Genomic DNA, 17,664 nt, shown 5'->3' with positions numbered 1-17,664 from the left:
TCGCATCGACGTCGATGCGGTACAACACCAAATGTGTAGTTCCAGTTCTGGAAAAATGTAGACGCACTTTCCCTCCACACACTAGTGGAGGCGCGGGGATCACTGATAAGAAGATGACGATCACTGACAGATGGAGATTCGACTGCGGGGAATAAAGGGTTAAAGTTCATTTTTATAACAACACCACCGTATAGCCCACCTAGTGCTGTGTTTGTTCTTGTCATTTTTCTGATTTTTGATAAAATTACCTACGTTGCAACATGGGATTCGTTTGCCGTTTGCTATTGAAGGAGCAGCAGAGACTATGGGACTTTGTCAGACTTTGACAGGGATTTTGTCAGTAACTTCTACAGTTCAAATGGACCCTTTTCTTCTTCCTCCGGATCATAACATGTAAGTGTCATTAAAACTGCCTCTTGTCATTAAAACGGCCTCTTTCCACCTGGTAATAACATTTGTTTAATCCAATAATAAGCGGTCAGCCAAAGCCACTTGTACACATGTATTTTGATTTTGTTTAGATACAACTCACTTTTGTGGCTAAAAGCATTTGATCACACACAAGCATTTATAGAACAAAATCAAAGCGATTATATGAGCTTTCAACGATATTTTATTAACAGTAGTGAAAAGTAGGAAAGCTCATCATTTTCCAACCCAGATTCATTCTGATTACGTGGCCATATATTCACTGGAGAGAGTGAAATAAGTCAGGGGAGCGATGTTTTTTTTTGCAGTTTTTGCGAATTCGCCAGGTCACTGTGTATGCTTTTTGAAACCTTAAATATCTCTCGCGAGTGCCATCATGCTCTTCTTACATAAATCCACCAGAGCCCGCTGCTGACTAACTGACTGACTGACTGACTGATTGAGCAACCGACTGAAGCCCCCACCCACCTCCTTCCCTAAACCCAACCATAGAGTTCTAGAAAGCAATCCAAAAAAAAAAAGCCCCCTGATTTCAACAACTTTTTAGATTTTACCCTATTCTCACCATGTTATTTACTTGTTTATTTTATTTTTTAGCTCCTGTTTTTGTCTTCTGGAATTGTTCTTCACAGGAATCGAACCCCATGGTCATGGTCAACTCCGCTCTGCATCTCAAATCCCCCGACATAAGTGTCGAGCTACCAGACAAACTGGTAACAGCGGAAAAGCCATCCATGTGCAGGTAAGTGGTCAGCTGGTTAGTAAGAAAAGGAACGATGTCATACTGTCCCATAACATTCGTTTTGAAGACTAAATGCAGCCATACAAAGTATCAAAATTGTGATCAAAGATCAAATTTGTGATCTCCAGAAATGTATATAGGGCTACGTTTTCAGAATGAGCCTATGGTGAAATTTTCAGATCTCGTTTAGGGTGCAATCGCTGAAAATGTCAGAGCACTTCTAAAAACGCTCAGTTGCGAGTGCTTCTCCAACTGTCGGAGCTTTTAAAAAATGATGAGTGTTCATCATTGAGCATCACAGGCAATGCTCAGTGCCTTGCTATGCTTTTGACATTTTAAAAATGAGGAGTTCTATTGACAACACAAGAATAAAGCTCTATCTCCTCTTCAGCTCTTCCTCAAACCTTGCACCATAGTTTCTAATTGTCCATCACATTCTGAAAAAAGCATATTGATACTTGATGAGAACAAGCCAATAACAGCAATCTGAATTGTAACAAGGATCAAAAAACATTTTCAATTGCAAAATTCCCATTCCACCTCGCACTGCTTCAGACCCTGCATGACTGTCAGCTTAAATCTCCTCCATTAGTTGGCCAAACACTGGGCGTCATGCCCCACAAAACTCACAAACCAGGTATCAGGTAAAAGCGTGCTCTCTTTTCACACGATCACACAGGCCATGTCTAGTTGGAGAAAAGCTGAGGAATATCTGACTGACGTGCTGAATGAGGTGGAAGGGCAGCCGCTGATAAGCTCTTATTTGCGGTGCATTGTTGAGTTCTCAGCAGGTGATAAACTAGAACAGTTCCTGGCCAATCCAATCCGTTCCATTACTTAAGCACACGTTCATTCAAGCCTGCATCCCATGGACTCATTGTGTCGGCATTAGCAACAGGCCAGTACAGCGTAATGGATTTTTTGACTAAGTGGGGGATGTTGAGTCCTAGCGTTCCCCCAAAAAAGTTTATTTGTGGTCTCCGCTGTGTAAGCCAAAACTATTAGTAGAGGTCTTTGAACTGCGATAAACAATTAGTCTGGATTGGTGAACTCGAGTCATTTAGCAGTGTGGGCTGATTAAATATCCAACCTGACCGGGCTCATTAAATGCTTCAGTGGGTATTTGATTTACACCTGGCAAGGATGTCTTTAACCTTACAGGGAAGTTTCAAATAGGGCTCTGTCTGATGAAACTTTGTGCTCATCGACCCAGAGAGCAGGAAATTACCAAAGGGAGTAAAAAAATGAGGAAATGTGGATGCCAGAGATGGATCAACATGCCTTCTGGGCCACTGACTCATCAGCCCCACCAAAGCAAATGCTTCCCTTCACCTGACACCTACACATGTTCCTGAATTATGCCCAGAGAGCACCGACAATCATTTTGAGCCTTAAGGCTACGTTAAATATGGGCCAGTCATCACAACGACGAAGAAGGAATTGTGCTGCAGTGAACCTGGTGTAAATAGTGAAGCAGTAGCCAAGTGTGCGTTTGTTTTTATACGAGGTTCCTCCTGAAAGACAGATTGTGAGCGCTGGCGTTTATCAGTTGTGTGCTTATCTGTTTTATGGGAGTTTTTAAGACAGACAGACACATTACAGCGGGAAACTGTCTGTTATACTGAAAAAAATTACTTGGATACATCATACTTCATATATTCATTAATTTTCTTTTCGACTTAGTCCCTTTACTAATAAGGGGTTGCATTTGTTTTACGCAGTGGATGCCCTTCCACCCAACACTGGGAAACACCCATACACTCTTGCATACCACATATACACTACGGCCAATTCAGCTTATTTAATTCACACATGTTTTTAGAGTGTGGAGGAAACCGGAGCACTTGAAACCCAAGCGAACACTGGGAGAACATGTGGCAAACTCTACACAGAAATGCCAACTGACCCAGCTGGGGCTCAAATAAGTGACCTTATTGCACTGTGCAAGAATATACAGTACAGTATATATACAGTACTTTACTTGGGCAGGTATTTTAACGGCCACCCAGGTATATTTGGTGGCATTTATTTTTTATTTATTATCATCATTTTACACCTTTTTTGTATCTGCCCAATAGTCAAACATCTGTGATCGATTAACCAAGGGAAAATCTTCTCTTGCCCTACACGTTTCCTACGTCTTGTTGTGAGCGAGAACTTTAAAAATTCCCACAAACAATCTCACGTGCTCTGCGGAGACCCACGGAGACGTGCCTTTTTGTAAAGAGCGTTTTTAAATCTCCAGGTCCGTGGTTTGGCTTTTGGTTTAGCATTCTAAAGTCGCCGTTAATTTAATGCATTTTTGCATTACATTTTCATTTTAAGCCTCATTTACTTTAACTTGGCTTAGCAGCTGACTGCACACACAGCCACAAGAGCCAGAGAAACATTAAATAATTAATTCTTTGATCTAAATGACGATAAACTTTTCTATAGACTCAGAGCGGATGAAACAACATCTAGGCTGGCTGTACACTGTTAGAAATGGTTAATTAACTCATTTGCCTTATTTAGATAATCTACACTTTTTATTCTTGTAATTGTGTAATTGTAAGTGTAGAAAGTGTGGGGAGCAGAGATGGGGGAAGGATCGGCAATGGACCTTGAGCCAGGAATCGAACTTGGTTTGCTGTGAGCACCATTGTGCTAAGCGTCAATGCGCTAACCACTAGGCTATTGGTGCCGATATTTGCTGTATATTTTTTTACTTTGATGATGTTGATATATTACATATTTTAAACATATCTAACATGCTTTGTTAATTCTGTACAAAATAGTAGAAGATTTTCCTTGTCAGTGGGTGCACATGGCTCCTGAATAGAATAATAGTAAAACAAATAGAGGATTTCTTCTTTATTTCAACAGTCTTTTTTAAACTTCACCCCATTGAAAAGAAACACTGGATAACAGTGTCATAATAAATAAAATTAACTTTTTTGATGCATGTAGGTAACCATGTGTCATGGGTAAAAGGTGTGTTTTAATCCGGGTACTACCCCAAGTATATTTCAAACCTGTGGGAAGCACTGATTTATACATAGACTTTAAACAGTCTAAGCCTAAAACAGTCAGCACAGCAAAAAATAAGGACATGAAAGTCAGGATCCATCCCCACAGGTGCTCTTATCCCCAGATGCAGACGAGATGAGCAGTTCGCACCTGGATGCCAGCTGTCCGATCTCCTTCATCTAACATTATAGTCCGAAGTCACGCAGGTTTCCAGCCAGGGCAAGGCTGCCAACATGAGCTCACTGCAGAGGCTTGACATTTCGAGAATACTCACACAGCTGCACATGTTCACCTGTGATGTGTACGTGCCTGCGTTTGTGTGCTTATGCCAGAAATGATTCAAGGTGACTTAATTCCTCAACACAAAGCTCAACTCACCCACAAATACATTTTTATACATGTATACATACACAGAAACACAATCATGCAGGTAGCTTATCGCAGCTTCGCCTAGCAGAAACAGGACACAACAAGTACTGTGTCTTTCAGCATGATCTTACACCTCCCAGAGCTGAGACCGTGGCCTATAAATGATCTAGACGCTTTTTACGCAAACACATCGGCATAAGCAGGCCACAGCACGCACGCTTTGTATTCACGCTAAGTACAGTGCATTAGCATGTCACCCTGTCCTTACATGACCAAAACCCATGCATGATTGAGTGTGCCACAAAGAACTAAAAGCATCCCTTTTACATTGATATTTGCTCATTCGCAAAAAGTTAAATCAATGCAGCGCCTTTTCACTTTTTCTTACACTTTTAGACTTGCCATCTCATTAAGCCCACAGTGGCGGTAATAATTAAAATGGTTGTCGATCAAAAGTCCCTCTTTAGGAATTATATTAAAGGCTGCAATCAATCAAGCTTCAGATTTAATTTTAAAGTAATCAGCGTTTGCCAGTTGTTCCCCTGATCAATTGTAATCTAATGATAATTTTGACCTTAAATGTGGCTGTTTGTTATGGCCGGTCTCAAGTGTCCCCCTCCCCTTTGCTCCTTCGCCGGGTTTGTTGGGGTGGTTCCAACTCGAACATATCCATTATTCCAAACAATACAATATTTCAGTCTGTTTTATTAACGAATATTGCTGAGCTAGAGCAGACTGCTCAATCGATAATATTAAGAGCTTGGGTAAGGTCTAAAAGCTGTGGTGTGCTTTTATGTTAGAAGAAGGGTAGAGTCTATTACCGACTTGGTCAATTTATCTGATATTCAAATATCTTTGGCTTCACATTAACAAATAAAACCGGAAACCGAGGCTGAATTCAATCAAAACATGCAGCGCTCTGTCAGATGCCCAATGTTTCCACAGACCGGTTTGTGGAGTCAGTTATCTAACAGCAAAAACAAGATATTGAGTTCAATCTATCATTACTCTTTACAATGTAATTGTTTTATGACACCGCGTCGATTGCTGCTTTATGGGATGATAAGACAGACTCTGCATAACATATGCTACTGATATCATAATTCTCAGTGATGGCACCAAGATTTGCCGTCGGCCTTAACACACTTGGACGCACACCCAAAACAAACAAACGCACATGCACAAGTTCACACACTTTAAGAGAAAAACAGCATTGGGAACAGGCATTACATTTTTTCAGATGCTCAGACAACCAGTTCTTCTAAACTTAAAGTATACGTCACGTTTTATGCTTACAGTACATGATTGCATATGACACCATTTTTTAGCAGAACATTATGCATGTTCTAGGCAACACTGAACAGTTAGAAACAAGACACTAATGAACACTAAGTTTGAGAAACATTTTTGTTTTTATGATAATGGTGTCTATTTTCCAAATTTTTAAAATAATATCACTGCTTAAACAGTGCCTGAACTGATATCTTTAATTTGAACAATATAAAAACACAGCAATCAATTCATAATAAGCCATTAAGGCACCAAAATTAACTATAATAATTTAACACTAAATAACAGTTACAGAACTAATAACATCAAAAGTAGTCTGTATAATTAGTACACTACAAGTCAGGTTCAAATTTCAGCAATAAATATACAAAAATATTACCATACCTACTTTCCTGTTAGAAAAGGCTATAAGCCTGATATTGTGTCTTTTACAGTCATGGTCAGTCTATTATGCAGTAATGTATCTGTGCTTACATCACAAGAAATGATCAACAAAAATGTTTTTACAAAAAGTTATTCCCTTCACACATGCACTGGTCAACTCATTACATCTGCAGTATTAAGGCTGATTTCCCAGGTATGGGTTGCGGCTGGATAGGCATCCGCTGTTTAAAAACGTGCTGGATAAGTAAGCGGTTCATTCCACTGTGGCCACTCCAGATTAATAAAGGGACTAAGCCGAAAAGAAAATGAATAAATTAATATTAAGGCTGATTTATACTTCTGCCTTAAGTGCACACTTAAGGTCCGGCGCAGCCTTCGCACGGCCATATAGCCCTCATCATGGCTTATACCGATGCTGAAGCAAACCTCTCAAAAAATGTAACGGCACGTCGCAGCAATGCATATCGCAGGCTCTGTGATTTATGAAGCGATTGTTTACAAGTGTCAAGCACCGTAAAGGAGCTTCAGATGTTTTGTGCTTATCTTTTGATTAACATTGTTGCACATCCATCAATTGCCTCTAAATGAGCGGGTTTTAGCTCCTTCTACATTAATGTAGCGTTCAGAAAAACAAAACGCCCGTGAAGAAACTCGATTCAGAGGACCATAGCATAAGCTGCTGTCAGCTAAAGTTTTTAGAAGTTTTGTTGCAGAGCAACACAAACAGCACGCAGAAGTATAAATGCATGGCTATGCGCAAATCATGCAGAAGTATAAATCAGCCTTTACAATCTTCAGTAGTGCAATTGTTGTTCCATGTTTTCTGACTATGAAACAAACAATGGCCCTGTTTAGAGCTGACATCTTGTGGATCAACAACGTAGTGTAAAAACAATTCAAAGCACTGATGTGAGTTGCTCATACATCGTATGGATGGTTAGGGTGAAAAATCAGGCTGCATGCATACAGTAGACAGATTTATCAATAATTATAAATTACAGTTTTATTACTTACACATTGCTTATTAGTAGTAAAATTTGTTTGGTCTGGGTTTTGGTACCCGACTCTACTCAGGATGACAAAAAAGCAGACACCCTGTTGACTAACGCATTTGTGAGTGGACAAAAACATATTAATAATGCTATTCCGAAGGCGCACAGAAACATTATTGTCATTCATAACTTTTCATGGGAAAAAGTGAAGTCACTGGACAAGGTTAACTCTTGCACCTGTTGCTTGTAACTCTTGCTTTATTCAACTTACATATCCTCTGGGCTAATGTCACCTAAGGAAGTATCTTCCAACTGACTTTACTTTAAAATTTGTTGTACATCCACATAATGAAAACTGCTAGATCTGGAGCTGACTTTGTGCAGATGTTTAGATCAAGGTCCTCAGAACCAAAATATTTAAAAATGTTGAGTGTTTCAGTCTGCAGATCTTCTGCTGTAATAAATGACTGAGTGCACTTTGTGAGTTTGGACTGATAAAGTTCAGAGCACTGAGGCATCTACACCAGACTGAAGAGTTGTATGACTCTGGGACGAGGCCAGACACTCTGCTCTGGCCCATATGAACTGCTAAAGCAACCAGTACAAAGACTGTTAGAGACAGTTGAAGAACACCTGCTGGGTAGGGATCTGGGCTTCCCCGAAGTATGGACTCTGAGTCTGATAAGACAACACACAAGCAAATAGAAAAGTGCAGAGAATGGACAGCGTGAGTAATGCTTGTTAAAAAGCCTGATTCAGTTAGACCTCAAGCAAACTTAATTATCCTTTCAAATCAAAAATTATATATCTGTAAGTATACCAATGGTTTCGCTTCTGCAGATCAAAACAATGAGCAAATGTAGAGACTTTAAACATTAGATGATTGTTGTAGTATGCTGTAAAAAAACACAGATTTTAAGAATATTCTGGATCTGCAGAACAATTCTACTCTTCTCAGTAGAATTCTTCTCAGAATTGTCTATTGACAATTCCACAATTAAATGTTTGGTTTGATCAGATTATTTAAACAGATTTGGTTCAATTAAAACAAACTTTGGCGTGATTGTTAGAGTGTGGTTCAGATGAGAAAGTGTGAGCATTGCCATCTAAACCATTGTGTGCACCTTAAAAAGTGGGCTGACATTGCTGAAATCTCTGTTCTTATTCCTACACTGCACAATCGTGAGGCCTTCACAAACTCATATAACCTACTGTATTTCAACTGAAAAAGGGCATCACGTGCACATATACAAAAAGCATGCTTAGTACAGTTTTTTTAACATTAAGTAAGCTAAATGTATGTCAAAAAAGCAGCATTTGTGTGTCTAAAATAATAGTGTGAATGTAAAGCAAACCAGGAATAAATTGATAGTGTTATTTTTTTGTCTGGAGCAAAAGAACCAAAAACACAACCTACTGTAAATATGCATCACCAAAATATTGGAGGTTCTCTACTTGCACTATTTAAAGTCCATAAATAACTGAGTAACACCTTAAATATTGATACTCAGCCTTATCTTTGAGTTTCTTCCATGGTTTTAAACTTTTTTCCTTTCACCTCCTGTCCGGTTTTACCAGATTTATCGGTATAGTTAGTCTTTACATGCAGTGTTTAAACCATTAACCACTTTGTCTTAATATGCAGACCTGAGCGATGTATGACTATGTTGTGTAATGAACTCTGGGTAATAGCCCTGCATTATCGACAGGCCCTCAGGGAGTCGTCAGCAGTTAAATTGTGTCATTTATTGATCTGCATGATTTACAGATTGATCCAATGAATGGTGATGGATAAGTTAAAAAAACGAAGAGGATCAGTGATTTATGATGGCTAGGGTATAAAGACAAGCAATTGGGTTGACAAGAAGTGAAATCTGCTCTCTGATGGATATCATTTTGAAAGGGTCAGCAAATACCATATTGATCAGAGATAATTCAGGATTTAGCTGAAAGCTCTTACCTGGTTGAAGGTTTTCTCTTCAGATCCTGGAAAGTGATGGAGTTTCCTTGTGTAACCCTTCTGAATGAAAACCTTGAAGAATTCATTGATGTCCGTGATGGAGATAAGGCAAACGGCGGAGCTGGCGGTGGGCTCTGGTGAGTCCGGTTTGCTCCGGGCAAAGGCAGCAAACAGCACGTCCTCTCCTTCTTTCAAGCCCATCTCCTGCTGAAAGTCATAGCCAACTTTGGCCACATGAGCAGCCTGGAGAACGTTGAAAACCACTTGAGCCGAACGCTTTTTTCTCCTTCGCTCAGAGTAAATGCACTCAAAGGGCATTTCTACATAACGCAGGATCTCAGAATCTGAAGAACACATGCGTACGATTCTCGTGTGGAAAGCTTTCGAGTTGCCACCTTCGCGTTGGACGGTGAGAAAATATACATAAGGACCACTCTGGAAAGAGTAGACATAATGTAGTGGATAGTTCCCCCGCAGTGAAGGGGCCAAATCCATGTAGGACTGCTCGGAAAAGAACTCAAAGCCATCTTGAGTTTCACGCATCTTCCTAATGGAAATAGTGTGGTGGAGACGTGGACCGTTTGACTCAAGAGGTTCAGAGTTCGCAACGAAGAACCTCACAACACGACCGCTCATTATGTTGAGGATCTGAGTGCCCGCAGGTCCAGCCAGGCAGTCTGGGCATCCGTGGCTGCTGCCTTCATTCTTTTTGGTGTACATGCAAGTTACTTCCGCACCCAGAGGCCCATCCTCTAACACATGACGACTGCAGACGCCATTTCCGACTGAGCCACAGCTGAAGAGTTCCAGGTCATAGAACGTCTCCATTAACAGGGCCATATTGGTGTTGTTTATGTTACGGGGCTTGTTTTCGCAACCACTGCATTGATCTGTTGGGGTCTTGCAGTCTGGACCCTCGTGGACCGGTCCAGTCTTATACTCATGTTTCTTCTTCAGGTCTTTCGACAGAGCGTAAAGTCTATTGACCGCACCGACATACACTGTTCCATTGATTTCCAACAGCTTCTGAATGGGGGTGTCAGACACAAAGTAAGGGAGGTCATAGGTCACTGAGAGGTCGAGTTTGGAGCTTTCTATTGGTTCCTCACATTGACAATTCAAGCCCCACCACAGCGACTGAAGGATGATTAGGATGGAAGCAGCTTCAGAATAGTGAATTGTCATCTTTGTTCCTCTGTGGATGAAAAAGACAACATTTATTTTGAGGATATCATCCAATGGAAAGCCTAACATACAAACAGCAGTACTATTTTGGTTTTTAAATGAAAGTTTTTTGAATTCAAAGTTCAAAATGTGCATATTATACACCATGGCTCAGTTATACCATAGACAAGTTTTGAGTAAAGCTCAGAGTATTCTGTCATATGATTCCTGTCCTATGCACCACAAGTTTTATCTTCTCCCTTCTGATTTTCAATACAGAACTCCTATTAGTAAAACAATTCAGTTTAAGTTTTCATTTATCCCCTCAGCTGTAAAGTTTTTAAATTTAGGGTAGAATTTGTATTGTATAATCTGCTTTTGTGTATTATGTGTGACATGCTTGAATGCTGCAACCAAATTGCCTTCGGGAAATGAATAAAGACTGACCGACCGACCGATTCATGTGCTAACTCTAATTTTGTGCTAATTCTAACGCACTATAGGGTTCAATCACCCGAGGATGAAGGTGTTTAGAATATCAGTAATTGGAGGTCAAATGGATACTTAACCTAAACATTTCGATTTGGTAAATGATGAGCAATTCCATGCAAATGTCAACCTTGCCATGAAAAAAAATCAAGTTTTTCTTGCTAAATCTTTTTTACATTTTTTGTGTAAGCAAGTTTTTACAGTACTTTAAAAACACTTGAAAATATGTATCTGTCTGAGTTTTCAAACAAAAGTCACACAATTGGATCTGTCACATCCATAACGAAGAGATGTCAAATCCATAGGAAAGTGTTTTCCCCGTAAATGTAAAAATATTAAAAAAAAATAGATACAAAGATTTTTGTTCTATACACCATTTCAATGCGGTGATGTCATTGGCCAATGAAAATTTCCTGCTTGTAACAAGAGGTGATTAAATCAGAACTTTATATTAATTTTTTTTTATCAATATTTGCACTTTTTTGGATTCTCGGAAGCTATAGAAATTAAAAATGTAAAACAGGAAATATGTTAGGACCATTGTTATTGTTTACATCCCTAAAAATGGTCTATAGAGAGCCAACTCTTTTCCTTTTGATTAGAATTGTTTCTTTTAGGTTGTGCAGTTTTCTTCACAATTTATTTTAAAAAGTATGTTATATACTGTAACCTCACAGACTTTCTTTGGTCACATCCATAACACATGTTTATATCCCTTATTTAAAATCTAAAAAAATGTTTATGGATTGATATTTGATTGATATTTTTCCAATTCCAGAACTCTGTGATGAGTTGTTTTGTAAAAAATATAAACAGATGTTTCAATATAATGTTAAAGTAAACTTTCTCTGTGAATTTATGTTTTGAGTTTTTACTGCAAATGTCACATCCATAACGATGGAATTGCTCTAATATATTATCAACACTCACCCTTCACTAGTTCAAAACGTATTTGATTGTCTTTCTTATGTTGAATCATATGCAATCTAGAATATCGGAAACTCCAGTAAGTTTTTCTTAAAAGTAAATAAAAGTTATTTTTGTGTTTACTTCAAAAGTCATAGAAATCATAGTCATAGTCATGTATAGCCTTTTTAATTATACAAAAGGCTGTACATGCTATAAATCAAGGACAGATATTGATTTAAATTTCAATACAAATCAAATATCATACAGTAGCCTTTACAGAGTTAAACAGCACATTTTGACTTGCCATTCTAAATATAGAACCCATTAGTGCACAAAGCAAGGACACAAAAGCTTCACGAACCAAGACAAGCCACTCCGAACAAAAAACACTTGTAAATCACTGCCACACGCACTGCAACAACAATGATATCATTAGTTTCCTTGCATTGCAGAAGCCTCAATAATTCACCACTCACTCTCTATGACAAAGCCATGGATAAAGGAAAGAGGGCAATTCTAAACGCTCTGACTTAGACAGCACTTTTGTGGCCGTGTACCAGAAGAGGCGAATCATCAAAGAGTCAGCCTACACTGAGTGCTGTGCGGTGACAAGTCTAACTTTAGACAGCGTTCTCAAGGGAGTGGTTGATAAACTCAATTAAGCCTGGTAGGCTGCGGATGCCGGAGAAGTGATTTATTGTTGGTGTACTTAAATGCTATTCCTCTAGGAGGTCGCTTTTAAGGTTGAGAGGGAGAGAGCGGTAGAGCTAGAGAATATGGGATTCACCCTTACTGTTATCTAAGCAACTGAAGTGCACTGACTAGCACTATAGGTCACTGCAAGCTGTAAGTATAACAATGAGAGAGAGAGTGAAAACTGTTGCACTTTCAGTCACTCCAGACATATTAAGCCAATTTATTTTTGTGCTGACCTATAAAGAACATCTCTGCTTTAAAACACCACATGAATTGCCCGGAAAACTTTATAAATCTTCTTTATAAATGTGAACAATTGGCACAATCATAAGTGCTTAAAAGTGGTTCACAACAGAAAAATATCTACAGAAGCAATATTCAACAAAACACTGAGTATGCTTTTACTATCAAAGTTACAGTATGTATTTTGCATCGCATAAACATTATTTTACTATCATAGTTGCAGTTTGCATCAAGCCAGATAATATGCATAAAGATATTAACAGTTACATAGGGTTTTATGGCTAGACTAAAATTTACCATGTAGTGGCTTTTTGTCACTATATACTCACTCTATATATTTCAATGCTGACCTATATATGTTGCTTGCCTACTTTAAAACACTACAGAAACAGAATGATAAACTTGGCAAATCTTCCTAAATGTAAAAATGCCCATAAAGTGCTTCACTTGGTGTTTCCCCACTGAAAGGAACAGACTCTCTAAAATGATTATACTATCAATGTTGAGATTTGTATTTTAATAACAAGTTCTGTATCAAGTCTGACAATGTGCATTACTGTTAATAGTATTTACCTCAGGATAATGATGGTGAGTTTTCAGGAAAGTATAAGTAATTGAAGATATAAATAAGCCTAGTAATAATACCCCCCTCACTTGATTCCATGGTATACTTAAATGACTCAAAAATACACTTATTCCTAGAAAAGCAAAACATTTAAAGAACAAACGCCTCAGCTTTTTTTTTACCTGAGTTTCATGGAAACCAACAGATCTACACTGACTCATAATATCAACAGCAACGCTCAAGAGTATCAACACAATTCCATGAAAACACGAAAACAAGAAAAGTATGTTTATGTTGATAGTACGCTGGTTTATAATACTTTGCAACAACAATTTGCCAAGCAATAGCCTTCAGTAATGTAAAAAATGTTCATAAATAAAACAAACGCTCACTCACCTGTAAAATAAAGACACCTGTCGGAGACAGAAAAAGGAAATAATCACATCTTTTAACGGTCCTTGTTACTCAAGGCGCGCGCAGTTTCTCTCGGATGCCAACAGTCTCGGGATGGGATGCGACGGTGAATCTCTGCGCGCTTTCTCTCAAAAGTTGCCCGCTCTTCCTCCCTCTCTCTCCGGAACCTCGGATTCACTCAGGGAATGTGTGCTAGGGTGACTCAGGCTCTGAATGGGTCACAGCAGTTTAAAGGGTTTGTTGTCGTTCTCTCCGCAAACGCTGCGGGTCGTTTCTCCGTGGTGCACGCGCGTGCCATTGGATGGAAACGGGTCTCTCAGGTGAGCGCAGACAGAGCTCTGAGGAATACGTCACTGCTGGTTGAGTAAGCGAGTTCGCTGATTGGCTGTAGATATTTTAGAACTAAGATTACTGTTTGGGAAGTTGTATAGATATTGAATAAAACCTCAAACGCATTATACGTTATAAACATTTAACTTTTTAAAGTTTTTATCATTATCAGGCAATGTTTTTATTTTCCTATATTGTGTTTGTAAAAGTGTAAAATCAACTGAAACAAACACATTTCTTTTTAGTGTAACCATGTTATTTGTATTTCTTATTTACTTTTTAATTTTTTCCATTTCGAAGTATTTATTTGTAAAACCAAATCAAAATAAATAAACATAAATCAACACAGACAATACATTACATACAAAAATTGTATTAAAATCTCATTTATAATATATTATTTTATGGAATTATTGTATTATTATAATGATGATGATGATGATTATTATTATTATTATTATTATCATTATTATTATTATCATCATCATTATTGTTGTTGTTGTTGTTGTACATTAAATTCAATATGCATTCATTGATCTTCTGTCATTAAGTGCACCAAAAACAATTTCAAGACTGCATTGTAACACTTCATAAAGATATCTCATAAAAGATTGATAATTGTTGTGGTCAACGTTAGTTGTAAAGCCGAAGTGTGAAATTCATAACCCATGACTGTCTATTCAGCTATGCAGTATCTCCATCCGGCACCTGCCGTGGTATGTTACTCTGTTTTTATAAAGGGTCTCGCTGGCATGACGCATTTGACAAATATTTTGTGGTTTAGCCTAGTCTTTTTTTCTTTTCTTTTTATAAAGGAGGATTAACGACATGATGTGGCTTTTGTTTGTCACCCTCTTGTATTTGTCACAGACTTGAGAATAAGCGCGAAAACTTTGACTGGCATTTCGGAGTATTCTAGCGCCACCTAGTGGTTAGTGACTCGTTTCGTGTTAGTGTTTGTCAGATTTATGTCCTCATCAATAAAATGTGTGATACAGAGTAAGTGGAGGGAGGACACCGCAGATAATCTACAAAACTGATCCGTATAGATTCTCTACCCACTCTAACTTGGTCTCTGCTTTTATTTATGCCTTTAAAGGTCAATAAAATCCAGGTTAGTGCTGACCTGGTCATTCTTTCTACTGTAAAACCTCATTGACGACGGATCATTTAAACCTGCCATGCACGGCTCATTTGGAGAAAGGGGGTCTTAAATTCTGTGCACATCAGGTAATTTAACTATGCTCTTGACATTGATATATTGGAAAGATTGATTGTGTTTATTATACTTAATGGCTATTGTTTGATGCATTTTCAGACCAACAACAGAAATGATAGTTTACCAGTCAAACTTTAGATGAATTGAATGTATATATCAGAGCAGTATGTAAAATATGGGAAACAACTTGAATGTATTTTTCTATCCCACTCTTGGCTGTTACAAGATCATAATATATTGAGAAACGTATTTGACATGGGAAGTTTAATGGGGTAAATGCAGAGCTGCATTTAAAAAACTTCACTTTTAGGGATACACTTAAACCAGTTTTACAGCACTTAAGCTGATTAGTTCACCCGCTGGTTTTGTTTTCCTCTTGATCACATGACCGCTCTCGAGGCAATTTTAGATTCATTTCATAATCATAATATTATTGATTTTTAAAACTTGGTCCATTGCAGAAAACACAGCAGGCTTTATGATTTATATAAATGAGATAATCTTATTTTTCTTTCCTTTCTTTTTCGTTTTGTGTCAGGTCTTCAAGTCTCTTGTGAAAAAATACACCCGTGTACGTTTTAAAATACTTATTTAAGAAAAAATATACCCAAGTGCAAAGTGAATACGTAACACTTTGTATGTATATATAAATATAAATATATGTTAAATTAAACTGTATTAGGGATATCATTTTCTTTTATTTAAAATGCAATTAGCTGGAATACTAATTAATTTGGCACTTTCTTAACAGAAATTTAAAAAACAATTAACATAGAATTTCATGATTACTTCTATTGGCTCAATTACAAATGTTATACTGAAAAACACAGCATTATTAGTATTTTAATATAATAAAATTATAGAATTTTTTTTGTAAGGGCATTAAAAGTTTTTAGTTAAAAACAATGCAACTGTAAACTCATTCATTCATACATTTTCTTTCAGCTTTATCCCTTTATTCATCAGGGGTCGCCACAGCGAAATGAACCGTCAACTTATCTAGCATATGCTTTACACAGCAGACATCCTTCCGGCTGCAACCCAATACTGGGAAATATCCATACACACTCATTCACACACATACAATATGGCCAATTTAGTTTTTTTAATTCACCTATAGTGTTCATGTCTTTGGACTGTGGGGGAAACCGAAGCACCAGAAGGAAACCCATGTGAAAACGGCAAGAACATGCAAACACCACACAGAAATGCCAACTGACCCAGCCAGTTGTTGCTGTGAGGCAACAGTGCTAACCACTGAGCCACTGTGTCACTGCAAAATGTAAACTTTTCCCCCCTAAATTATATAAAAATATTATTAATATTACAATTAGACAACCCTCATTATTACAAAATACACTTTTAAAAATCTAAACATGTTAATAAATAGTTCTGATATTTTAAAAATTAAAAAAATATATGAGATTTAAAATACACTTCAAATGCATGGATATTCAGTGCAGTTAAACTTGTTTTTTCCTTTGTTCACAAAACATGGTCAAATAAGATCCTTTACCCCAGGAGGGACACATTCTGCTTTCATTATATTTTTTTACAAACAGCATTAGTCACTAAATTACTCTTTTGTTCAATCAGTGAGTCATTGTCCTAAAAACTATTGGAAAACAAACCAGCTTCACATTCTGATCTAATAAACATCTCGAAATAACAACACATTTCAATTGAAGACAAAACTTGAGGGCATTTCCATTACCGTTTTCCGTGCAGCTGAATACACAGTGCGACACACTGTTTTTCAGATTGTTTGTTTAGAGAAAAATGATTCATTCCTAGTGGAAATGAACACCTGGTGGTATTTCAATGGCTCCTCAGATATACTCACTACCATCTTTTCTGTCATTTTCTGACCTAACATCCGGGATTTGATTGAACTTGACTGTGTTCGTATAAGAGCTGAGATATCTATCTACAGAAAAATACTACCTCTATGACTCAGTGTACAGTTTTGTTCGTTTTCATAGCAGCAAATTTTCTGAAAAAAAACAACATCTGAAAGAAACAGATGGTATGATAAAGTCTAAAACAATAAATCTTCTGTATTATTCACGGAAAGTATGTATCAGCCTATATTAAATTAGTCTTGCACGGTGAATCAATTCAGTGACTCACTGGTCCACATGAATGCACAGATTTATTGAAAGGGCTTGCTATTTTCTCTAGTTACCAGAAGGAGGCGTTAATGTACAACCATACATCCCCGTGACAGAATATATTTTGTGAAGATGTTTCTCGATGTCTTTTTTTTTCAGGTCAAATAAGCTTACCACTTCTGTTGTTGTTTTATGTAAGTTGCTATGTTATTTGTTGGTACATGTCAACATTTATAGGTACATTCATCATACACTGGAATCAGTTTGTCAGAGAGAGTGCTCAGCAAATATGAGTACACCCCATTTTGAAAAGAAATATTTTTTTTTCCATTTCTCAGTGAATATGAGT

General features: G+C 37.7%; 1 protein-coding gene across 3 annotated transcripts in view; it reads right to left on the bottom strand.

Moving 5' to 3' along the window:
• The window catches only part of met (MET proto-oncogene, receptor tyrosine kinase), a 92,428-nt gene extending 78,451 nt beyond the window's left edge, over nt 1–13,977 (bottom strand). For 2 of the 3 annotated variants that reach the window (XM_087310261.1, XM_087310262.1), the window contains exons 1-2: nt 13,638–13,977; nt 9,176–10,370 (exon numbers count right to left, since the gene is read on the bottom strand). In XM_087310261.1, the coding sequence (XP_087166387.1) occupies nt 9,176–10,360 (1,185 nt within the window). In that variant the 5' untranslated portion in view covers nt 10,361–10,370; nt 13,638–13,977. 3 annotated transcript variants of the gene reach the window in all.
• Between the last annotated feature and the right edge of the window lie 3,687 nt (nt 13,978–17,664).

This window comes from Danio rerio, chromosome 25 (genome assembly GCF_052040795.2).
Source record: "Danio rerio strain M-AB ecotype USA chromosome 25, GRCz13ab, whole genome shotgun sequence".
NCBI classification, from domain to species: Eukaryota; Metazoa; Chordata; class Actinopteri; order Cypriniformes; family Danionidae; genus Danio; species Danio rerio.
Note: the sequence above shows the minus strand (reverse complement) of the source record. Positions and strands in the feature narration are given on the sequence as shown.